This window comes from Ptychodera flava, chromosome 20 (genome assembly GCF_041260155.1).
Source record: "Ptychodera flava strain L36383 chromosome 20, AS_Pfla_20210202, whole genome shotgun sequence".
NCBI lineage: Eukaryota > Metazoa > Hemichordata > Enteropneusta > Ptychoderidae > Ptychodera > Ptychodera flava.
This window is the reverse complement of record NC_091947.1, coordinates 32,680,515-32,707,146: the sequence shown is the minus strand read 5'-3', so window position 1 is coordinate 32,707,146 and position 26,632 is coordinate 32,680,515. Positions and strand designations below refer to the sequence as shown.

Sequence of the window (26,632 nt, the reverse complement as noted above, 5' to 3'; positions counted from 1 at the left end):
TGAAGTATTGAAACAATAAGATTATTAGTTTATTTATTTATTAATTAACAATGACTATCGCAGTCGAGGCCATTCATGGAAGAATGTTAATAAAATACAGATACACGGTTTAGAAAGAGACAAAAGAGATGATTTGTAACAATTATTCATAAATAGAAAGTTTTAAAATATCTGTTCAAAGTCACTTTCAGTGAGAAAAGAGATTGACGTTACTGTTGTCGTACACAGTCTCATGACATTGCCTCGATATTCTGCTAGAAAACCCGTTACGAACAACTAACTCTAAAAACCGTACACTGAGTTTACAATCTTGCACGAAGACCAAACAAAGAAGTTATAATAATCACATTAATCATCACAAGTCTAAATCACACATATTCAAAAATTGAATTCAAATGACAATAGCTATAAGTATACTTAATATTTTCATTACTTAATATATAAAACAAGTATTTCTTTTCATTCCTCCTCCTAAAGAATATTGAAATACAAACTTAGCATGCAAGTCTCAGCAAGCACCACCCGTTATTACTTGGATTTTCCACAAACAAGTGCAGAATTGGAAAGTTGCACTTTGCATTTTGGACATAAATTTGAGAGTAGGACTAGAAATGGTATTCTACAAATCAATAATTACGGCGAATAAATACATCAATAGGTCCAACTATTGAAGCTCATAAAATGTATATCTTGGACATCAAAGTAATCATGCCATGAAATCCCAGTTTTGAATCTTGACTGCACCAGTTAGTTAATTCTTCTAAGCGTACAAATCATAACAACATTATATCAAGTCGATTAAAATTTCTTCCAATATATGGGGTACACACTCTTTCTCATTGACAGAAAATATGGGTTTATTTATCGTTGCGATTTTATTCACTTTCGGAGAACAGTTTCTTCTTGGCGCCTTCAGGTTCGTCATTTTCACCTGGAGGACCACGACGTTTTGAAGGTGGGCGTGGCATACCAGTCTGCGATACTGGAGGTGGGGTGGTCGGCATCATAACATCCTGTGGAGTTTTTGCTGTCCCAACATCCTGTAAATCAGTCAACAAAATGGTAACGATGCTTGATTTCAGCGTCAGGAACCTTACTTAACAATTATGTTACACGTAGTAACGTATCTTTATAAAATAATTTAAACATTTATACTTATTATCTATCAAGTATATAATATTATGAGGTTACTTATCCTTGATGGAAAGAGAAGGGATGTGATGTTTACAATGTGGACGAATTAATCAGCAATGGAATAGCCAAAATCTAAAAAATGATATTTTGCAAAGGTACAGAAAATACTTTTAAATACTTAAATGTCGTTAGTAATTCACTCTATGCACTGCAGGTGAATGTTTTATCCCGTTTTTAATATAAACTTAATCTTCAGAAATATAATAAAATAACACTATGAAACTATAGGTTGAAAAAAGCGTGTTACCGTTAATCCCTTCGCACTCGAATCCTTTTCCCGATAGTGTCAAAACATGCACGAATTTGATGCTCTTTGTTTGTAAATGCCCACCAAATTCATTGATTTCCATGTGATAATTGTAAAGGTATAAAATATACGGAGAGTGTAATAAATGTAGCAAAAAACGACGATGATAATTATCTGATTTTAAGTGCAATTGAATCAGTGTAAAGGAACTGAAAATAAAGTTTTGACTTTTGATGATACGAAAACATGTGCAAGTTCCATCATCCTTGTTTAAACAAATCAGAGTAAAGTTGTCTCTAGGAAACTGCAAATCAACTGATAAGCTCCTCACGCCAGCATTTTCAGAAAATCTGAGGTGTTGACTGCGATAGCAAAAATTTACTTCTCTGAATTTAATTATCATAAAAATAACCATAAAGAAACCAACGCAAGATAAGTGTGAAGTATATTTTAAAGTCATAAAACCAGCGATTTCAGAGAAGATGTTGTTTTGACAAATTATTAGAAAGGTATGGCTCATAACTACAGCTGAAAATTATCATTAGTAAATCTGAATTGGGTTATCGCCGGAAAGTTAAACCGGAAATTGAAAGCTATCGGTCAAGTTGTTTGAGAAAAGATAGTTTCTGACAAAAAAGTGACGAACTCAATACACATGAATTTAGGATATCCCCGAAAATACGTTAACCAAACAACTAAGAAATTACTTGATATCACAAGCAATTTGAAAATTTCTTTAAAAATCACAACTATGAAAATATCTTTATATGTTAGCCAATACTGCAAAACTCCCTCACTGCAGCTTCATACACTGTACCCTGACAAATATTGAGCAGTATAGCAACAACGTAAATTGGACTTGTTTTTGGCATATCTAAAGTCAGAAACCAGGAAGCTATATATATATATATATATATATATATATATATATATATATATATATATATATATATATATATATATATATATATATATACATATACGTACCGTACTCTCTGTGCCCAAGTTCAGAGGTTGCCATAAAGCCATTATGGTGATACCGGGAGGGCACATTGTATACATTTTGTGTGTGTATATATATATATATATATATATATATATATATATATATATATATATATATATATATATATTATATATACAACAAGAACATCATATATATATTGTATACATTTTGTGTATATGTATATATCTATATCTATATATTCTATCTCTCCTCTCTCCTCTCTCTATCTCTCTCTCTATCTTCTATCTCTCTCTCGCTCTCTCTATATATATATATATATATATATATCATGAGATACCGTTTATCTTATTCAAACAAATACATCATTCCACATCCACAGCATTGTCTGACGGTCAGCAAAATACTCATACCTCATGTACCCATGGTGATTTCATCACCCATTGGTCTATACAGTCGACCGCCACGCTTCTATTTTTTTTGTCCTTTACATAAATAAACAAAAGTCGCTCTTCGAATGTTTTTGGAGCCAGTAGGGACACCTGCAAAATAAGCAACGGTCATTTATTCACGGGATATTCTGTATTTTAAAAGAATATCACATCTCTTTTTTTCAAATCAAAGTGTTACACGATGAACTTATTAAACAATGGTCGAAGTGAGCTGCATCTAACATCAACGAAAGGATCAGTGAATGTGGAACCTATTTACTTAGCAGTACTCCATAAACTACTGTATCACACCACTGAAATCAACATTGGCTAAAATTTGGTGAGTCCAGAATTATTTGTATGACTCGTGTAAACTGCAATATGTACCTGCTCCTGTAGCTCCGAGAATGATTTTGGTTCATCAGGTTTGTCTTTGCTGAAGAAGAGAACACTGTCTAAAGGGTTTCTGTCCTTCATTCCATAGTCCAGTTCAATAACCTGCATCAGATACATTAAAGTGAATGACCACTTGTGTTACAATCAATTATTGATGATGGTTCTGTAATACTTGAGATGAAGTGTTGAAGACGGATCTAAAGAGATAATCTCAAGCATATGAAAGACGTATATAATGTAGGGATATATCTCTTCCCCTTCGGCTTTTTTCTGGTTGACTTATTAGCAGTGAGGCACCTAGTACTTGGATAAGTTTTGCCTTGGTTGTATATATTTAAATTAAAAAATCTCGTGTAAATAATGCGTGATGCACATGTGTATCTACATGCAAATATTCAGTTTGATTCTGGAATCAGTATAGTGAAATGTTCCATTTACCGTCAGTAAATAAAATACAGTTATCAAAACAAACCAACAATTGTATGAAACATAGACAAACATACAGACAGACAGACATACACAGACTGGCACAAAGTGATGACATTGGCCCCTACGTGTGCCTTGGCCCATGGAGAGTGATAAAGATATAACAACAAGCGACCAAGCGGCCGATATAACTCCGCTGTGTTTATGTAGAGAATAACTATTTTTGACACATGTTGATGAAGAAGGTGGAAATCTTTGATAGCTCAATGCAGTGGGTGCCAGAAAAAAGTGGCTAAAATAGCTGCAAAATACACAATTGAAGATTTCATCATACTTTGCATATATCACATCGGATCATCCTAAGAACATGTCAACCAAAGCTATCTGATGAGTAGTTTTTTGAGAATAAAATTTTCTGACCAAAAATGGCAACAATTGCCCCCGAAAATAAAAATTGCAGATTTCATCATAATTTCATCTATAGAAACCTGTATACCAAATTTCAAAGCTGTTGGATCAGTACATTTTGAGAAACACATTTTTTAACAAAAAATGGAAAAAATTGACCCAAAAATACAAAATTATAGATTTCATCAGAAATACAATATATATTACTTAGTTCATTTATAAAAACCTGTATACCAAATTTCAAAACTATCAGACCAGTACTTTTAGAGAAATACATTTTTTGACAAAAAATGGCAAAAATTGCCTTAAAAATGCAAATTTCATATTTCTGCACAATTTGAACAAATCTGAAATAGATCATCCCTGGGGACATATGTACCAAATATCAAAGAAGATTTTTGAAGATTTCTTTACCAAAAATGACAGAAATTGACTTAAAAAACCTGACTGAAGTCACCCTAAGTAAACTGCATATCAAATTTCAAAGCAATCAAACAAGCGGTTTCAAAGAAGAAGATTTTTTTACCAAAAACACCAAAAAATACCCCAAAAATGCAAATATGCAAATTTCACCACGATTTGCCCAAATTTGGGAAAGGTCACTCCTATACATTTCCATACCAAGTTTCAAATCAATCGGACTTGTGGTTTCAGAGAAGGAGATTTTTTGACCAAAGAAGGAGAAAATTCCAAAAAAGTTCATGAAAAATAGCAAGTCCAAGATACTGACCCAAGATGTGCACAATCATTTCAGGTCAGCCCAAAGTACTTAAATGCTAATTTTTCATGTAATCTGCTCAGTGGTTATTGAGTTTTTTCATTTTGACTGTTTTTACATTTTTTACTTAATTTGCATATTTTTGGCAATGACAACTTCATTTGAACAAAATCTCATTTACAGCCCATCATCCATGTACACACCAAATATCAAGATGAAATGTGCAGCGGTTTTGGAGTTTTTGATGTTGACGGACAGACATACAGACATACAGGCATACAGACATACAGACACACAGACATACATACATACAGACAGTTTCCTAGCCTATAAGAATAGCTTCCATTGCCATATATACATATGGCTATGGGAGCTAAAAAAGTAAATCACGTAAACAGACACGCAAGAAATAGAATCCTATCTATTTACTTTTACGTAAAGGTCATTGGCTTTAAGGTGGCCTTCATTTGCACTCCCCGCGACGATTTCAGTCCTTATCTCATCCTGTGACATGGAATTAAATGTGCAGTTAGAATACAGATGCCCTGTTCTTGCAAAAACATTTAATGAGGGGCTTAATTTTTATTCGTCTTGATCTGCTATCCACCGCCATTTGAGAGTTTAAGGTAGAATGCGCCTCTAAGCTTACCACTTGTGGGGGTTCATTTGGTGTAAGAAATCTTTTCCCGTACTTTTCTAGAATCGAAAATCTTGTTTTTCTCCATAGAGTTAACATGGAGATGGCAGCTATTTTGAATTTCAAATATCGGTAAATCTTGTTTAATTTGTTTCGGTTAAACCAAAATTTGCATGATGACCCCCGATTTTTATTCTCGACTCTTTGAAAGGGAACGTTTGAAATATTCTTTGAGGAAAGTTTGAACAAAAGTTTCAGTCTTTTATTTTCGAGGCGCATATAACCTTTAAAGTCATAACAAACCACATGCTCACTCCGTGCTGTGACTCGCCAGAATAAATCACGTGACAAGAAAATAGCTATGTCTAGTCTCCACTGAATCGACAAAAGTGACGTCAGAGGGTATTTTTGTAAGACTTTCTCTGGGGAAAGTTTTTTACCAAATTTGCAAAAACGTCATCTCCAGCTTTGAAACGATGGCGAGTGACTAGAACGTAATGAGTGACTGGCATTTAAACAGCAAGATTTTCCATTTCAATAGCGTAGGAACTTGACCAGCTCATTAACGAAAAAATTCAAGTGCAACTAAGGATGTTGCTAAGTATGTTTAGGATATTTTTGTGAAGATATTGGTACTACTGTTACCGCTATGGAGAAAACGCCACAAGTAAACATGTCAAAATGGATTGTACATGTTGCAGTGCATAATATCAAAACACATTAAAAACTACAACACAAAACAACATGAATGTGGTCTTTATTCTGGCTATAGCGCCCGTTCATTACCCCTCGTGGCAATGCTTTACCAGAAACACCTCGCCTCGGGGAAACAAACTGGCGCTACAGCCCTCATGACCAGGCAATAGGTCTTTACTCTACCTTCTTTCTTGTATATATCCTGGAATTAGAAATATGGCTGCAGTATCCTGTGTTCAACATGTACTCTAAATGATTTGCATCACATTGTGGTTCTCATTAATCAACATGACCACATTATTTCATTTTAAATGGTGTATGCTGTCGAACAACATAATAACACACAATTTTAAGTGAAATAAACAGGCTGATATCATTTATATTAGAGGTAATTATGGTCACATTAATTCGTTTCTAGTGATTCCACTTTGGTAGAAACCAAGTCACTAAAACTTGAGTAAAAGATAGCGATCATTAGATTATAAACTTCCCGGTACTTGTCGCCATGCATTCTGGAGAGACAGTACCGCAGAAAAGGACATTTACCTACGGGCAAGGGTCGAAACGTCCCCTACCTTGATTTTAGGGCAACGCCTTATAACAGAGCACGAACTCAAAAAGCCAATTGGTATATATTCAATGTGTGTTACCTCGTGTTCATTGGCACCTCTCTTCACCGGTATTCGTTTGATACACTTATAGATGTCTCTCCTCTGCATCCTTTCAAGGATTTGTCGTGACTCCTTCAAGTTTTCGTTGGAATATGAATGCAAGATCAAAGTCAAGATGTTGTCATCAAGTTGTCGATAGGCATACATATCTGTGACGGCATCTGGTATCGAAACGGTGGACCTGTAAAGCAGTTCACCATCACGTATATTTATGATAAAATTGTTACAGCGATATCAATTAACATTTAATATGCCTTCAAACTCAACGCCTGGCGCACGACAAACACATATTGTTTTCTACATTCAGCGGATAAAGCTGTTCCAATGTTTAAAAACATTTAATTTATAACTTCTAACCCGATGTAAAACAATCTGGTTTGCAAAGTAGGTTAAAAGAATGCAAGCATCTTGCAAACGAATGGTCATATACCGTAAGTTTCGTTTGCATTTTAATTTTCAATGCGGTGGCGTAAAAGTCACCTTGAGTTTCTTAAAAAATGCAAAACTATACCAAGGTGGTTCTTGCATACAGAATCTACAATTGAATAACATAATCGTCTATTTAAATGTATCATAGTTAATTTCAGACATTATTTATATGTATACAGTGTGTTTTAAGACTTACCCATCCGACTTGGTTAACTTTATGTGGTCTACTGCAGCACTTAACGCATCGGCGATCCTTGAAGTTCAAAAAAACAAAAAAACAAAACACTAAATGAGAATACAAAAAATGAATTTTATCCATAATATCGTATGACGAGGGACCATAGACTTACGATGTCACCCAAACGAATCATCGAAGATTTGAAAATTTCATTCGGTAAATCACAAAGTTTATAGGCTTTTAAATACTTTGATTATCAGGATATAAAGATAGAATATTGATGTCATGAGTCAAAGATTTATATTTGCAAAATTAGATACCAGCCTTCTAACGTCTTTTCCACCGAGAGAACCCGGGTATAACGATATTTTAGAGTAATTGGCTAAGGTGCAAGGTTTAAAGTTTGACATCAAAGACAGTTCAATAATCATGTCCTTTCAATGTAAAAATATCAGGTCCATGAGAGTTTATTGCTCATAACATAACACTGATCATCTTTTCCTTGCACGTTGCAACATCCATATCAATAGGTCGCATGGTTTGGCGGCCAAATTCGTATGTTTGCCAGGCATCCTAAGGAATACGCTGAACACGGAAAGGAAATATTTGAAAAAAACATACATAGCTTCCATGCCAATGGTAACAGGATGATAACGCGCCATACGAAAGAGTTTGTACTTCGTATGAAACATTTCGAGTACACTTGATGCTTCCTGAAAAATACAGAAAAAAAGCAAGCGTACAAAAGAAATCTAAGGACGTGAATCAACCCCCATCGGTAATTGATAGTATGATGAATGTAACTAGTGATTATTGATGATGACTTGTTTGTACATTTACGGTTAAATCGGCCATTTCAGAAAACAAGATGACAATAGTATTTCGTGCAGCTTAAGCTAGGTATAAACAGCGAGAAAACAAACTGCACAAAAGCTAAAATTGTTGTTGGATTACATGCTCGGACAAAATTTACTTGACCGCATATGTCCCTTCCGTATAAAGATTATTCAAGTACAAAGTAATAATAATGTACTTGAAGTAATTTGTGTCATCATTTAGAACACTCTGCTTTTAGCGTACCGTATCGTAAACTAATGTTCTGATGTTTATCGTATCATATCGCAAACTGATGTACACGTACATGTACATCTTGTTAAAACTATATTGCTCGTCCTAAAATAGCGTTAAAACATATATGTGATAACTTAAAGACCAGCTAGAGAAATTAAAGGAAACCCACTGCTTTGATGGACATATATGAATGAATCGCCATTGAAGATACAAAATTATTCGGAGGAAAAGATTGACTGGAAGTCGTAAGGGAATGACTTTAGAAAAATAAGACAATGTGATCGCCTTGAGGCCGTGTCAGTGCACTGTTGCATTATCAATCGAATCAATTCCGCGTACATTATGTACACAATAGCAAACTGAAGTCTTATATAGTCTGCATTAGATAAATAAGGCATACCAGAGAAGTATTGATATGGATAAGTAGTGAAGCAGAACAAGATAGTCACCTGGTGACCCAATTGTAAACTGCGAAATAACGTTTTTATCTATCCTACTACACTGTTCCTGTGCCATATCATCTTAACTACATACACAGGTATTCGGCGTGTACTGATAAACTAGTGGCAAGACACGTATACAATACATAAAACACGAAATTCTGCTTTGGAAAATCATACATATTATTTTATAAATCCATTAGAGCAAAAAATGTGAGGAACTCACCTTGTCTCTGAAGCCAATATGGGTTTTCTGTTGGTCTTTCCTATCTTTGAGAACCTTTGTAAATTTGAGAAGGCGATCATGTATGAAGCTGCAAGGCACACCAAGGTGATAGCTATCCCTTGCCAAGTGATCCCATTTGTTGACGTCAATTTGATTGATGGAATTTGACACTATCTGAAGAGAAAGATGATCCATTGTTAAGAAATAAATGTATGCATCGTTATGAAAAATTGTCTCTACCTAATTTACTAGCCTAAAGTACAAGAAGAGTCGCAGGAAATACACATGGTTAGGTAACCATGATATAAACTATCCGGTCTGTGCCCGTTCGGCCTGCAGCTTTATGTGTACCGGTACTATTTCTCAAGTTAATGAGTTTGAAAGTATAAGACTGTTGGTGATAGTCTGTGCAATACCTAAAATGACGTAAAGCAAACGTTGCCTGTTGCCTTGACCAGTTCAAAATGAACGCACGAGTGGTTCAAAACGGAGTTATACAATTGTAATTACCTCATATAAGAAGTACCGTCTCCTATACTTTGCTTTGTATTTATTGTCAGTTGCCTAGAAAACCAACAAAATTAAAGTGGGGCATTTTAAGACTTTGTATCGGTAGGTTCATGCTGAAACACTCAATAATATCTTACTTAAGAAATGTCAATGGCTAAGAATAAGTAACGAGGTATATAGGATAATTATGAAATACATGATCATTCAAACTTTACTTTACCATCATTTGTTATATGCTGTTCTTCGTTAAAATGATGTGTAGCAAAGTACAAGAAAGCTTTGTTGCTTGTTATACGAATGAAGTAATATACTAAGAGATATATAACATGAGATTGGGTTTATTAGACGTTGTCATTTTCAAGATTGAACATTTTCTTATTTCTATCACTTGTTCATATGCGTAAAATGTATATTTAGCGTACTAAAAGTACCTCATGGTATCCGGAAGTGCCGATCTTCAACGGTCCATATATCATTTCTTTGACAAAATGAATATCAGGATCTTCGATTTGTAGCCATGGTCTCTGAAAACCTTTACTAGGCCATACGTATTTACCATGTGGTCAAAGATCTTAATAGACCCCAATTTATGCTGTTATAAAGTAAACCAGAAAAATATAATGTCTTTTAGATGTTACCACAGAAGACAGCTAATATGTCACAGCAGCCCTCAGTAAAGTTCCCCTTTAAGCTTTTTTACAAGTTCCTCCTAATGCAGAATAAACAAAACTGCCTGTTTTGTTCAAATAGTGTATTTTAGATAAGCGTCACACACCGCCTTCTATGTAAGCCTTTTTAATTACAAATCATGGACAACTTTAGTTGCTTAAGATGATAATATCAACTCTGTGTATACCAGTAACCATCATGTATGCTGCCCGGATGTTGCAAAAACGTTGAATTAACAGACCAATGCAATGCTCTTATTGAAAGGCAATTTGATCTTATGACCCAGGTCTCGCCCTGCAGATAAGAATACACAGAAAGACCTTCATATATAAATAGATATGACCTGTTAAATCAACATTTCGGTACGTAAAATTGTACAAGATCAGTGAGTGTAATTACCGACCAATTCCCGTCTTCTTCTGGTTGAAGTCGAGAACATTGGTTAAATACATTTGAGAATGGTCTGCAGCCTTCAGGTATAAAAACATAATTAAATTAGAGCGATTTTCTGTGGAATAAAGCTACTGACGATTCCAATTTCGTTCACTTTTCTTTATGGGAGACTCTCGATAAAAAAATAATTTCACAATGATTCCTACCAGCCAATATATTTCCACTGTTTCTGTCACTGTCTTTGGATACTTTGTTGTAAATGTAGGCATATTCAGTGGTCCTGACAACCGGCTAAAGGTATAGGATATTACTGCCAGCTGAAAATGTTTGCAATTATGAATAAGAGATTGTGTACCATCGGGATCATAAACATGGGGTCAAAGTCCCTGAAGCTACTATAGACATGGATACAAAATTAAGTATTTCCTGACTGTATGAAATTCTCTCACTAAGGTCATCCTAGCGACCTGTAAACCAGATATTAAAGCTGTCTGACCAGCGGTTTTGAAAAAAACAAGCGACCCATCAGTCGACAGAGCTGTGCTGTGTTATGTAGAGAATAACTTTTTGTTAACATGTATTGATGAAGAAGGTGGATATCTTTGATACCAAATATCAAAGCTATAAGATGAGTAACTTTTGAGAAAAATATTTTAACCAAAAATGGCAAAAATGTCATCCAATTTCAATATATCACACTAAGACAACTCTTAGAAACCTGTATACCAAATATCAAAGACATCAGACAAGTTGTTTTTGAGAAACACAATTTTGACCAAAAATGGCTAAAATTGCACCAAAAATACAAAATTGCAGATTTCATCATATATTCAATGTATCATATTTAATTCATCTGTAGGAAACTGTATACCAAATATCAAAGCTGTCAAACGAGCGGTTTTGATGAAATAAAGTTTCGACCAAAAATGACAAAAAAATTCCTTAAGAATACTGATTTGCATATTTCTTCAAAATTTGAACAAATCTAAGTTGGGTTATCCCTAGGGACCTGTATATCAAATAACAAAGCTGTCTGACCAGCGGTTATGAAGAAGAAGATTTTTTACCAAAAACACCTTTTTTGGCTCTAATTTGCATATTTTCAACAATATCAAAAAATTAAAAAAAAATTTCTCATAATCATATTTTTCATGTACACAACAAATATCAAATCAGTAAGTACTGCGGTTCTCAAGATATTTGAGTGGACGGACGCCTCACAAACGGACATACATACATACATACATACATACATACATACATACTGACGCCGGACGCCGGACGGATACCCATCCCAAGGCTATAGTAGCTAAAAATCATAATTTATTTGTGCTAGGAGGTCAAAGTTGGTAAATGTAACGTTTGTAATTTGAATAGGAGGGAATAGTGTGCAGGTTGAAGCCGAGGTATATATGTAAATGGAGGTTTTTGGGTAAGGAAAGGGGAGAGGCTGCTAGATGTAGGCGATACTTTGCAGAACATCTGCGAAAATATTTTCTTACATCCATTTTTATGTCCTGGGAACTGTTTATGCACACCTCTGGGTACTCATTGATAGCTTGTTTTGTTTAAAATCTTGTTGGAACAAAATACCATTTACCTAGATCATGACAAAGTGCCGCCAATGATACACAGAAAATCTCTTCTTTAGTTATTCCTAGGTGTGGCTGTGTTTCATTGAGATGCCGAACCAGTCTCCGAGCTATATGACACGTTCTATGGACAAAAGTGACCAGGCGGGCCATTGTCAAAATTAATGGTTCGCATGGACTGTAATAACGCTGCAATAGCTATCGTTTGCTAAAATCCACCCTACTCATCTGGTGTTGGTAAGTCACAATAAGTTAATGGCCGTCTTATTATCACAGACTTGGCCTAATACACATTGGCCAGGTTTAATCATTCATATTCTCTTCAACGGGCAAGCTCGTTTTAAAATCAGGTAAGTCAACAGTTGTTTTGAATGACTTGCTGTACTTTGTGTATGTTTCCAAGAACACATGCTTGGTAATATATTTTTTTTCAATGTACGTCTTACACCTTGACTCAAAACAAACAGTGATCAAAATATTTTAGTATGTCGATTATTTGTTTTCTAAGTTAATGTTTGCATTTTCTAACAAACAACATGTCGTAAATAACAAGGTTCTGATACCATACAAAAGGTTGTCAGTAGAATTTGTCCAGGCTGATACGCTAAATCCTGAAGTGATAGATTCATCAGTATTACATATACAAATATTTCAAACCTATGAACACCTTAACTGAGTCTTCTCGAACGAGCTGTCTCAACCTGAGATAACAGCTAAGCTTATGCGGTATTACAAATACAAATTACATTGTAATGTGGACCTTTACAGATCCGACAAATTTCTATCAGCAGTATTTCTCATGCATAGTAAGACCACAGATTTGATACGAGTTTGTGTTAGCCCTTTCATGTATTTATCATCTTTATTGTAGATAAATCTTGGCTGAGTTTGTGCTGGGAATAGAGTAACAGGATGAGATTATTGAAAAGAGTGTCCCCTCGCCACTTCTCTGACAGTGCACGAAAAGTTTTGCTTCAATATTTTCACTCATTAACAATGGACCAGTGTGGTGAATGGTTAGAGGTACTCAAAGCAAGAGGCAAATCGGAACGGGTGTCCAAGGTTATGTCGCTGACATCATTAATGCAAAAGACACTGGGGAGATCGTCATTCAGCACCTCTCCCTGTTCTGATTTAATCTCTAGTGCATCAGCTTGATCGTGCATTCCAACAGTGATGAACTATCGATGTTTGTAGGCAAGCCATTTCATCAGTTCATCCACCACTAGAGGGATATAAAGAAGCTAGTCTTCCTCTTGTCGTCCAATTTATGAAGGGGAATTCATTCCTGAGCCACAACAGCCCAAGTGTAATTTAGATTAAGTCCTGCATTTTCTCAAAGCTTGTTCTTCAGCTAAAGAGCCAACTGAAAAGTGCTTGATTATGGGGATCAGCAGTTTTACTTCCGAAGGTTCTGGCGAAGACGTACAAACGAGCATAGCAGTGGAAGGTGTCTAATTTGCTTGCGTTTCAAATATAGGGGAAACTTTTGTTGTACACTATTTTAATATCTGTTAATTCTTTGCGTCAAATGAAGGCGGTTTTCGTTCATGACTCATGTGTCTGGAAAACCAGTTTCCTCTACCATAATTGCTACATGGCTAATGACAGTTTTAGTTGGGGTAGTTATAGATGATAGATATTTCGAACATTGTACAATGTCAACAGGCACTTTACAATCCAACACATCAAGAGTGCTTTATTACAACAGAATATAAACTTGGCAAACTGGTCATCGTCTAGGACTTTTGCCAAACATTATCAGTATGATTTCAAATCTTATCTCACTCTTTAATTGATGGCATAGCAACTTAGAGGTAAGATGGATTTTAAAGCAAGTATAAAAATGATTGGAGTCACTGAATAATGACGAGAATAATTGGAAATTATACCACACTTACTAATTAAAGATAATTTAAATTATTCTCCTGATAAGGAAGTCGAACAGAAGTACATGGAAATTTAATGGAAAATGGTATCGAAACCAGCAGCAAATGATTCATGATTTTGAAAACAAAAAACATTTATATCCCTGCATTTTAACTAAACCACTTCTGGTCATTTTGCTCTGTTTGTGGGAGAGGGCATTTATTACTTACCCGATACTGTGTTCAAATCTGGTATGAATTGCACCAGGATAAACGAAGTTAACAGCTCCTAAATGTTTGAGATTCCGTAGGCGTTGGAATTCTGGTGTGTCTATGACCTTCATATACACAGGGTCTAGTTCGATGGATCCATGAATTGGGTCTTGGAATACCTAAGTTTAAAACAATGATTGATGACTAGTAAAGCTATTGCAAAAGAATTACATACATCTCATTCTATACAACATTTTAAAGATCCTCAGTAACATAAGTATCGAGTAATTCAAGAACGTACAAAAGTAATATGTATTTCAATAAGCATTTTTCTCATTTGATTCACGCAGATTAGTCACGATACTGTGGATCTACAAACACATGTACGCAATGTAATGACAAGTCTGTTATTTTGCTGACTTTCAGATGTAACACCAACCTTGGTTTCACGGATGCTGCTTCACTACCTTCTGACATGGATTTTACTGTTGGAATATCTGTGCCCTGCAAACATCCAAATGATGTAAATAAACATTTTTATGTGATTGATGTCGAATTTCTAATTCTGCTGGTTTTAAAAAATTCATACTAAATTTTCGATGTCTTCTGATTTAAAGAAACAATTAAAATTAAAACTGCAAGCAGCATTGGCGTTGCCGAAGCGGTTGCCATGGTTTCAGGTGCTTTCAATGATGATACTATATGCAAAATTTGAGTTGTAAATGGTCTTTTGGTTCTTGCAAAACAGAAATCTGAACATGATATTATGGTTATTTTAGGTTTCGCTGTTAATTGTAGGGTTTTCACAAAAACCAACATGACCGTCAAACTATGTAACCGTTCTAAATGTCTGTCGCAAACTTGAAACTGCTCACACTAAGGATGACACAAGTAAAATATCAGTTCAATCGGTGTGTGTTGGTTCTGGAGTAAAAGATTTTTAAAGACAAAATTTGGATTTTCGCAAAATCCAATATGTCGGCCAAACCAAGGGACCGAATCAAATGCCTTTCGCAAAATTGAAAGTGCTCACACTAAGGATGATATGAGTAAAATTTCAGTTCAATCGATGTGTTGGTTCTAGAGAAGAAGATTTTTTGAAGATTAAATTTGGATTTTCGCAAAATCAAACATGGTAGCCAAATCACGTGACCATCCATATGTCCTTCACAAACTTGGAAGAGCTGACGCCAGGGATGATTCGTGTAAAATGTATGTTCAATCGGTGGGTTGTATCTGGAGAAAAAGATTTTTGAAGATAAAATTGTTATTTTTCAAAAATCAAATATGACGGCCAAGGTCACGTGACCGCACGCAATTTTATTTTTGAATTTTAAAGACCTCACGCTTTCTATACAAAAGATTTTAAATCGACTAGCCCCTTGGTCATCAGGAATAGCCATTTTAAGGTTTTTGAAAAATCCAACATGGCCGCCAGGTCATGTGACCAATCGAAATTTTTAGAGTCAGGTGCACGAATACTCATATGTACCTATTAGCCCTGCAAGTTTGAGAAGTTAACGTCTAGAAGTTTTTGAGTTCTAGGTGAGCAAAATTTACGGAAAGAGAAAAAAGCTGCAGACGAATGTTGAACTCCAACAAAACCAATATGGGCCCAGCCGTTAGGCTTGGGCCCCTAATGAAAGGTTTTGAAATCTAAAGTCGCTCATTTGATCTGACACGTTATTGTCAATGCATAATGCCCGTGAGCTGTTCAGATATTCTGGGCTTCTAGCATTTTATCCAAACAGTCGTTTACAGTTTTACAACAATATTAATTTGTGACAAATACATTTTAGGGCAAACAAGGGGCTATGTACCAGAGGGCATTTGCCCGACGTCACGAAGGCAAATGGTCTCCTGTCTCGAGGGGACACAGTCCCTCATAATGTTTTACTAAATGCTATTGTTGCATAGTTTTCCCTCTAAATTATTTTGGGTTTATTTGCAAATGACAATCATATACTTTATTTCCATGTAAGACGAAAGTTCGTTTAAAATAGAATGATTTTTATCATCGAACGGCATATTCACTTTCACATCATTGTTATACAGTTCATCGATTTTGATTCACAATTATCTAAAAAAATCCTGATTTACGATGTAAATATGTGATTTGATCATTTTTATATACCGATGTTGTCAAGGTGAAACTTGTTTAAGGTTAATTTAAATCAAATTATGGTTATGTGGCCCACGACGTCATCAGCTTGTTACCAATGGGGCACATGACGTTCAATGTGTGAGGCCTCTGTACGCTTTGGAGTTAAAGTTTTATTGTCGTTTTCAAACACTAGTCATATTACAAATAAAAAGACTATAAAACATTGAAAATATTCCATGCCATGTGTTTCAATTGATTAGACTTTATTGTTTCTGTGAATTTGTGCATGCAGTCTGATTACGATGTTTTAGGAGCATACATATTTCGATTGAGGCAATTGTATTTGAGTGGCGAACGACCATTATCAAACTTTTGCATGCACTTTCATTTGATGGTTATATCTACATCTTTCAGCAAATTTACATTAAATATTTTAGCTCACTTATTTTAATTGGCCTTATAATTCAATAAATATGGCCTAATGACACACTTAAAATGCATGCGGCGCATTCAAGCATGGCGCATGTTATTATTGAATATCTGTACTTAAAGGGATATAGTCGTCGGAACTGCGCTCAAAGGTCGTATGGGACCCATACGACCCATAGCAACAATGTATCCAAGGCACAATGGTGATTAATGACAGTTAAAACATGTCTGTCATAATCTATCATCGTATAATTTAAATGTTGCAGCTATGATGATGAGGTGCATCTTGATATCGTGCACGAAATACATTGTTTGTAAACAAGAAACTCGCACAGGCGCAGTTCCGACGACTATATCCCTTTAATGGTGTACCAGTGGTTATTCATGATCTCGGTAATGCGGCATGATTGGTGCGATGCATGCGACAACAACAATGTTGGCTCCTCTTATGGCCGGGAACTGCTTTCACAGAGAAAAATATAGCCTAAGTGTGCGAGTATACACGTATCATTGTTAACCAGAATGTAAATAACTTTTCCCTGCTTATCGATTTATTTTAGAATAATGCACCCCCTCCAGGCCCATAATGGACGAAAGCAAACTTTGCACGAGCCGAGTACATTATGGAGTGCAAAGTTTGCTTGAGTCCATTATGGGCCGGAGGGTGTGCATTATTGCTATTATTATAGTTTTGGCTATGCCAGTGAATTTGTAGTTGTAGAAAACGAATAAAAAGGAAATTTAAACTGAGTTTGAAGCCAGTGAGCGTCCTGACTCTGCACACATCACATGCACTCCACTGCACTGCACTGAACACGCACGTTCAGCACAAAAAATGACCAACACTTTCACGGTTCAATTTTGAATTGAAAAACGATATATTTTCGAAGGAAATTAAAAGGAACTGCATCCCTACCGTCTATATAAAACTTGAAACATCACCTTTAAATATCATGCCATTCAAAAGCCGACACGGTGAAATACTAGAGATGAAGAAAACGGAATATTCATGCATCGACATCAGCATGATCAGCGAGCTGCATATGGTATCAGCTGATCAATACGATCATTATTATGTCGCTAGTAGTACAGCATTCATTGCAAACGATATCAACAGAGTTCAACATTGTTATCCTAATGTTTATATTTCAATAATAATGGTGTCTATAAATTTAATTTCTGATGGCTTCTTGAGAAGAGCTATTTTATTTCGGCGAACGAGAAAACTTGACCTAAACGGGTGCTTGAAAGGTACAGGTTTTCCGTACCGTCGCGATATCGAGAACAAGGTAAGGTAAAACCACAGACAAGGAGAAAGAAACGATGAATGAAAGTTGTCTCCGATTACAGTCAGTGCATCAGAATTAGGTGGCCGAGATGTTAGATCAACGGAGAGTCCACGGTCGTCATGATTGTTGGTAGTAGCTGACCTTGGACCGAGACTTTGAATGGCTCCGTAGTAATTTCCGTAGACACTTCCGGTCAAGGTTGATGACAGCAAGCTGCCGTTGTTGGCCCGTTTACGGCTGGTTCGAGTAGCCTTTCACGCTTGCATAGTTTACATGGCCACTGACATACATAATATGCCATGTGTCAAACCCAGTATCGTCTTGGAGTTTGCAAACGTACTGAGATCTGTTTCACCTATACGGCAACGAAGCGAACCATGTTGTAAACAAACGTAGTAGTACAACCAGCGTATCGGACGGGGACTGCATGCTGAGCGCCAGCCAGACAGACGACAAGTGCATGCGTGAGGACTCAAAAAATGTGATAAATCGTACAGTAAGACATTATTATCAATATTGTGCACCATTATCAAGATTTATAGTTTTGTGTATTACATGGTTTATCCGATACTTTCCCTCCTTTGAAATGCGCAGTCCTTTTTTCGTTTTCAAAAGAAAAACTGCTCGCTGTGGGGCCGCAATGCTGAATAATGGAATACATTATCAGTAATAATGTATGGATATGACGTCACAAAATTCACTGGTATTGACAAAGCTATAATATATTTTAGAATAATTGCTGTGTACCATGTCAGGCAAGGATCGTACAAATAAACTCACCACTTTTTGTGTTACCCAATAAGTCTTCTTTCTCCATTCGGCAACACACAGTTTTGCTCTGTCTCTCTCGGAGGCTTTTTTTACGAAAATAAACACCTGACGTTCTTGAAATGTTTTTGGAAGAAGGTGAGACACCTATAAAATGCGCATTGGATAAAGAGGGTATTCTTTAGTGACTATATATCTGCCAGAGTAAACGGAAGTTAGTCATACTTCAAGTAAAATCTAAGCATCTAAGTGCTTTGTTAAAAAAATTATTACATCTCACAACTTTACACTGTCCAGCTGATTCATATAATTGATGAGGCCGGACAGAAAGTACTCGTTCCCTGGCGTGCGGCATGTAAATTTCTCCTGCCGCGTGGAAAAGTAAACTCATGTGTTCAATGATAATATTGGCACCATATGCTTTTTAGTCGGCCTAAGTTCATTCAATCTATAGCCAAGGGAAGAAAATCATGGTCATTATATTTTGTCACTCAAACTAATGTCAACGTTGCTAAATCTACTCAAAGGGCTCTCAGACTATGCATTAAGGTAGAAGCAAATTTGCACATTTACACAGGACATGTGAACTACATATTTTCTCTTTGATGGTGCAAAAGAATGTTGTTCCCGTTGCCGATTACGGGCCGGACGAGGTTCACAGGACCGAAAAACGTTCATAAATGTCTTTATATAATTCAATACAAGTGTAGTGTATGAGCGTCTATGTAAAAGTATGTAATAAAGCTGACAAAGTATCATATTGAATATGTTTCATACTTAAACTTTGGGACCCTACCTCATCTTGCCGTATGGATTTTGGCTTATCAGGATCTTCTTTGCTGAAGAAAAGCACGCAATCAACAGGATTTTTGTCCTTCATTCCGTAGTCAATTTTAATGATCTGTGTTTTATTAAGGTAGAGAAACGTTGAGATTAAAAGCATAGCAGGTCCTACTTTTGTATGTTACAAACAGTCCTACCGAATGTCTAAGTGATGGGTATGGTTTAGAAGCAAACTAGAATCTATCAAAGATACAAAAAGAAAAATAAACTCATATTATTACTAATAGTGCAATGTGGGGTAGTGGCTACTCACATAGACTACTAAATTATGTTAGCATTTTTGGTTTCAATGTTTTTTGGTCTGATTGTTTATCAGTTCAGTGATTTTTTGTATAGTGTATTGTATTGGTTATGTATCGACGATTTTAGCCATGGCGAAACGGACCTGGATCGGTTATGTCTGAGACACTGTGATCCTTTGCTACTTGTTTCGGAACCCTAAGTAGTTACTTCTTCATTCACTTGCACGTTTTGGGGGGGGGGGGGGTTATGGTCAACGGTTGACTGATTTTCTCATCAACAGTGTCATTAGAATTTCTATTTTTTGATTTAGCATGGACCTAAAAATAGATTAGTAAGGCTTGTGTTGAAGATGCCGTAATTGTTGTTCGTCTGTTTAGTCTTGTCTCAAGTTATGTGTATTTTATGTTTTTGTGTCCTCTCATCTGTTGAAATCTGCAAACGTAGAATGCTTTTAAATAGGATGTGAAGATCCTGTTTGTGCAAGTTAGGGTTTTTAAATGCCGTGGTTAAATGCTTACATGCCTTGACAGTGCCATATCGATACACAATCGCCATACAGTCGAAAATCACTGGACAGGTGAAAGTCAGACAAGAAAACAGCAATTCTTCTACACTCACTAAGGCAATACTTATGGAATTTCTAAAGAATATAGACAATTTTCCACATCCACTATCTCTAAAGATATAAAGTATTGGCATGCAGTCTCTCTTACCTGTACTAGAAGGTCATCAGCTTTCAGGAGCCCCTCATTGGCTTCACACTGAACGATATCTTCCCTTATAGTATCCTGTGCGCATTAAAATAAAATATTTAAGGCTCTGCAAAAACACTTTGAACTGGCTTTGTTATATAACAAAAGCATCATATAAAATTGCCTGATTCAGGTACAGTACTCCATATATTAGAAGTCGCTAAGTGCTTAACACGTGTACAATAGCTCTTTGTACCAAAACATTGTGTATATACAGCGGCTACCGAAATATTTTCTTAATATTATCCCATGTTAGTACCAAAGAAATTGATCTATTGATTAAATAATAAAACATCGATATTGCAGTCAACTGTGGGCTTAACTTTCTGCAGTACATATTACCTCTTGCTCGGGATCTTTATCCTCCTTCACAGGTATTCTGTCCACACACTTATAAATATCTCTTTTTTGCACCCTTTCAAGGATTTGTCGTGCCTCCTTCAAATTGTCGACGTTTGAGTGTAAGATCAAAGTCAATATGTTATCATCAAGTTGTTGATAGGCGTCCATATCACTGATGGCATCTTGTAATTTGAAGGTGGAACTATAAAAATTTCAAAAAGAAATGTAGATTTAGTAATCGCTTTATGGCGAACTGGATTATTAGGCATTATAGGGAACATATACAACACAGGTACAGCAAGTACTTGTCTTTCCATATATCGCAAAAATATCCAACATAGCGCGATATTACATTTTATTGCCTGAATACATGGGTTTATGTGCCCGAGAGCGGGTGACAATTTGCTAGACGCCAGGATGGCAAATTGTCTCGTGCTGCGAGAGCACATAAATCCATGTATTTGGGCAATAATATTTTTATTACATGCCTCTTCACACTTAATGCTATATGACATTTAGTTACATGCAGGACATTCTCAAATAATTTTACCATTATCGACCAGCATCAAACAGATTTTTAAAAAAGTCACACTAACAATACTCGTATGGATATTTTACATCTGGCGTTAAGCGTCTACCTTGACATTGAACGGCATGGACCGGAAACTATGGAAACCGGTCCGTATATCGTTCACACGGCCCGCTAAATTCCCGGATGGTCCTATTCAAATCAATGCACCGATTTGCACTCACATTGAGGCATGTAATAAATGTTATATTTTTCGTAAATAAGGCCTACATGACATATTTCTGTTCGTTGAATAACAGAAGTCTTTCGAGTCGATGTAACAATCATATTCGAAGTATCGGATGTATTTTCCGACATTTCCGACATGTATGACATGTAATACTTTCGAAGTCATTAGAAATTGTTTCTATGTACTCACCCATTGCGCTTGGTTAAAGTTAAATGCTTTGCTGCTGCCAGCAGTGCGTCCGTAATCCTACAGTGACAAAATGTGAAAAAGAAAGCAATGACTGCTTACGATCATATACCGCGAGAAACGATCATATACTACCAAGAACGACAGGTTAATTTTGATAATATATGTTAATTTATATGGCTCTTTAGGCTTTTTTGTTTGTTTTATTGGGTCGTCGTCGCTGTTTTGATAAAAGGCAACCAGAAATATAATTCACTTCAACTTCGGTTTTGTTCGAGGCGAGACTGTCAAATGACTTTCTACAGCGCTTCAGAAAATAAAATATCACAGCCATTTTGGATCATGACAATCGCTGACCCTAACCCTAGGCCTAACCCATTCTAACCCTACGCTCACCTTAGGCCCTATATGTGATATCAAGAAGACTTTCACTACTTGCATAAGTCACTCGGGGTACAATATGATCAAGGTACATAACCGTAAAAAGGTCAAAATTACCACTTTGTTGGATTCGGATTATTTTGTATGTGACCTCTCGGCAAAATGGATTTTCCCTTTTCGACTTACTTACCTATGACAAAATGTATGCCCTAATATAAGGGAACGCTGCTATCCTTATGTATATGAAAGGTACCGACAATTAAGATTTCATTTCAATAGCATATCATCTAAACATGCTTGTAACTGTGTTACAAACATAATGTAGACGCATGTAGACAGTTGAACACTTATTTTTTCAACTTGACTTTTTGGTATAAACCATAACATATTTCACTGAATATTTAATCTTGTTTTGCTGCCAGCAGAGTCGAGGTTGTGCACAGTTGACCGGCATTTCCGCATATTTCAAGAAGTCAAACAGCGCAAACTACAGTTCATAAAAATAAAATTAACGAAAAGAAGTTCAAAGAGCGATTTTGTCCCCTTAAGTGAGGAGAACACTCTCTCAAAAATGTACTGGCTGACATGTTTGTCTAACGGATATTATACGAAGATGAACAAAATCTACACACGAAACTTACATTGCTTCCATGCCAACTGTGATGGGGTGATAGCATGCCATACGATACAAAGTGTATCTGGTGTGAAACATCTGATACACGTTAATGGCTTCCTGGGTGACATCAAAGGAAAAAAGTTAACAGAATCTTCTTGGCTGCAAAGTCTTATATATATAGCCATGCATTTTTTGATACGGAAATGCACATTTTATAAAAAAGAAGAGCCCCCTTTCAAGTGTAGATTTCTGTGCACCTTGTTGGGACTAGAAAATAAAGTAAAATTTTACTGCTGCTGATTCTCTTTATAAATAGCTGAATCATATTTACTGTAAAGGAATTTCATGAGAGATCTAAACCACAAGTTTTAAACTGATTGACCAGCGATGTCATACAGAAAATATTTGTAAATCTTAATTACTTTCATGTATAGCCATATCGGTCATTTTAATTATGAATTAATTACCTAGATGTCTTCATCACTAAAGATCTAAAATCAACTGGTAATGTAATTTAGACATGCATATTCTAGTAAGGAAGTACGCGCCTCGAAAGCGAAAGGCTTAAACTTTTGCTCAAACCTTCCTAAACGAATACTTCAACGATTTTCTTGCAAAATCAAGAATAAAAATCGGGGGTCACCTTGCAAATTTCGGTACTATAGTAACAAATTACTAAGATTTACCAATATCTGAAATTCAAAATGACCACCGTCCCTGTGTTAAATTTGTGGAGAAAAGTAAAATTTTACTACGACTGTGAAAAATTTCTTACTCTAAGCGCTTTAAAAATGAGCCCCCACAAGTGGTAGATCAAAAAAGGATTGTAAAAGTTACAGAGTCCGAATATCTGTCCCCAAGGCGCATTCTAAGAACACACTATAGCCACAAAATGAAATCAACGAAGTTTCTTCAAAAATTTGAAATTGCTTATCTGAACGAAGTCACTATGACCTATACATCACATTCTTAACGAATTGACACTATTTGTTGTGTGTGTGTGTGTGTGTGTTAGAGAGATAGACAAACAAAAATACAGGGAAAGTATGTGTATCTGTTTGTCTGTGTGTGACCGTGTGAATGTGTGGAGGGTGGTTTTAAGTGGTATGTGCAGCTGTGCGCACGTACTTACTTTGTCTCTGAAGCATATTTGTCTTTTCCGCGGGCCTTTTTCGGAAACGTTTAACACTTTAGAGAACTTGATGAAACGATCATGTTGAAAGGTGAAGCGCACACCGAGGTGATAGCTATCCCTGGCAAAGTAATCCCACTTGTCGACGTCTATCTCATTTGTTTTATTGGAAATAATCTGTAAAAAGATGATCAAATGAGATCATTAACGTTAACTTCAATCGGTTGGATTTGCCAATACCATAGTCAGCTACTAGAACGCATAGATTATAACCGTCTTTAAGCTTAATATTACGGACAAAACTAAGAGGTAAAGCTGAAAACACCTCACAAAATAACACATCACAAGTTGCTAACCACAAGTAGCTATAGATGCCATATGAAATAACTACGTTAAATAACAAAGCGAAATAGACAAGAAGGTTGTTTTGATCTTACTGAAGTTAAAATTATAAAGATTGATAAACACATGCCTCGTTGTGGGACTTGCCTTCCTTTTATGTAAAATGCACATATCAAATGCAGGTTCCTACATACAACATTTCTATGTCATCTGAAACTTAAGGGACAGACATGTGTTTTTCTTCTCCGATTCCCTTCATCGTAGTCACTTTTATCCTATCAATTTTACTTGGAATTGGAAAAGACTCACCTCGTATAAAAATGTTTATCTGGATCTTTTGCTTGATACTCGCCGTCATCCGGCTAGTAAAATATGAGGAAAAATGCAAAAAAGTTTTTCTAAATGTGAATTCCACACATTCAACATTATGTGATACGTAATATGAAGTTGCACTTTGGAATACTTTGCAATGTCTTCATGTGGTTACAAAACAGAATGGTTAAAGTAGATCAACTTATTAAGATTTTATCAATCGTAGATGTAGAAGTCGTACTTTCATTCTCTGCCACAATCAGGGTATAATCAACAACACTGAAGAGGTTCTATGAAAAACATGATCAACTCCAAACAAGTTCATTTTCGGCCAACGTGCGGACCTGGCCCACGTTATATATACCCTATAGTGCGTACATGTTACCATGCTTTAAGTCTCTAATGATCATCTTCTGATAGTGAATCCATTACTCTAGACTTATCTTATTGTGTTTGTATGTGTACGAGACTCTGTGTCTATAGACACATGTATGTCTCCTTGACAACATTTTTGTTCAAATTATAGCTCAAAGACATCTAAGCTAAAGTTAAGGTGGTTGGTATCTGGTACATTGATGAAAAAATAGAACTTGCCAGGATTTTCGCATTGCAAAAGGATAGGTCCTTGATAGCAAATCATTATTTTCTGGCACACAAAGCTTTCATAATTAGACTTGCACAATGTGTAATTTCAGCTCGCATGCAGTTACTCTGCAATTATACTTCGTAAGACTTTGAATTATTTTACAACCCTACAGTATTACTCTTTAAAGGTCCAGTGAGCATGGTATACTAATGTTAGCTCACTGTATATATTTCATGAATTGTCTACATAAAGTCATACATACACAGACACACTACAATTTGATCGGACTTCGGGGTTATGTAGGACATAGGTAGGTCCCATTATGGTGAGATATTGATAAGCATGGCATACTGCTAATTGCCCATTCGTATTTGTAATGAATGATAGTCACAAGGCAGTATATCGAAACTGCGTATATTATATTTTGTTAGATTTCAGAGACTGACTGGCTGACTTCAACTTCAATCATACAAAACATGCAATAGAAATGAAATAGAGGTCATTGAATCTTATTAATCATATTTCATATATCATGACTTTGTGTACTGAACTTGATAAGACTTCAGAGGTTAAAAGGTATCAGTTGGTTTACTTGCACATTCAAGAAAACAACCAAACTAGAGCTTTGCAATATCTCTAAGAATGCTGTGTAAATACCAAAATTCTGCTAATTGATTTCTTATGCAATTAAACCTGTCAACATCTTCATCACATGTATTATTGAATAAGTACATCCATCGGATAAGATCATCGTCATCGGTAGTGTTTCTAATAAAACTGCAACTCTGCAAAAACTACGATTTAAAGGTGTATGCCTCAATAAGACAAGCTATAAAACAGGCATGCAGGCACGTCGTGTACAGAGAATCTGTCTATCTTGTCACTCGTCTACCCGATACCTACTTCAAAATCGTAATTGATCGCATGTACATGCGTGTGTAGGTGCGTATATCATGATAAACATATATTTACATCATCAGTGGTTTTTAGTTTTTTTAAAACAATGATTGTGTTCCCTTGGCTCATTATTTGTATCCTTTTAACATCTGTGCAATACAGACTAATTGTTTCTTCTTCTCATAATCCTACCTCTTTGTATAATTCAGGATTGTCCATACCCAGTGGTCCATATATCATCTTTTTGACAAAGTGTATGTCTTCTGTAGTAAAAT

The 26,632-nt window shown here is 35.8% G+C and overlaps 2 protein-coding genes across 3 annotated transcripts; both read right to left on the bottom strand.

Annotated features, from left to right (window-relative positions):
* Positions 1 to 14,899, bottom strand: LOC139120692 (deoxynucleoside triphosphate triphosphohydrolase SAMHD1-like). Of its 2 annotated transcripts, XM_070685225.1 has the most exons (14): positions 14,817 to 14,899; positions 14,396 to 14,556; positions 12,305 to 12,420; positions 10,711 to 10,781; positions 10,074 to 10,234; positions 9,643 to 9,696; positions 9,133 to 9,306; positions 8,017 to 8,108; positions 7,414 to 7,470; positions 6,768 to 6,969; positions 5,214 to 5,288; positions 3,224 to 3,334; positions 2,819 to 2,947; positions 1 to 1,040 (listed from the first exon to the last, which is right to left on the bottom strand). In XM_070685225.1, the coding sequence occupies exons 5-14, from the start codon at positions 10,116 to 10,118 to the stop codon at positions 876 to 878; spliced, it is 1,104 nt and encodes a 367-aa protein (XP_070541326.1). In that variant the 5' UTR covers positions 10,119 to 10,234; positions 10,711 to 10,781; positions 12,305 to 12,420; positions 14,396 to 14,556; positions 14,817 to 14,899; the 3' UTR covers positions 1 to 875. The 2 variants fall into 2 exon arrangements, with proteins under 2 accessions (XP_070541326.1, XP_070541327.1); XM_070685226.1 differs by lacking the exon at positions 12,305 to 12,420.
* Positions 14,729 to 26,597, bottom strand: LOC139119574 (deoxynucleoside triphosphate triphosphohydrolase SAMHD1-like). Its single transcript, XM_070683420.1, has 9 exons — positions 26,550 to 26,597; positions 24,221 to 24,397; positions 23,114 to 23,205; positions 22,095 to 22,151; positions 21,148 to 21,349; positions 20,767 to 20,841; positions 19,764 to 19,868; positions 18,980 to 19,114; positions 14,729 to 14,881 (listed from the first exon to the last, which is right to left on the bottom strand). The coding sequence occupies exons 1-9, from the start codon at positions 26,595 to 26,597 to the stop codon at positions 14,729 to 14,731; spliced, it is 1,044 nt and encodes a 347-aa protein (XP_070539521.1).
* Positions 26,598 to 26,632: the final 35 nt, after the last annotated feature.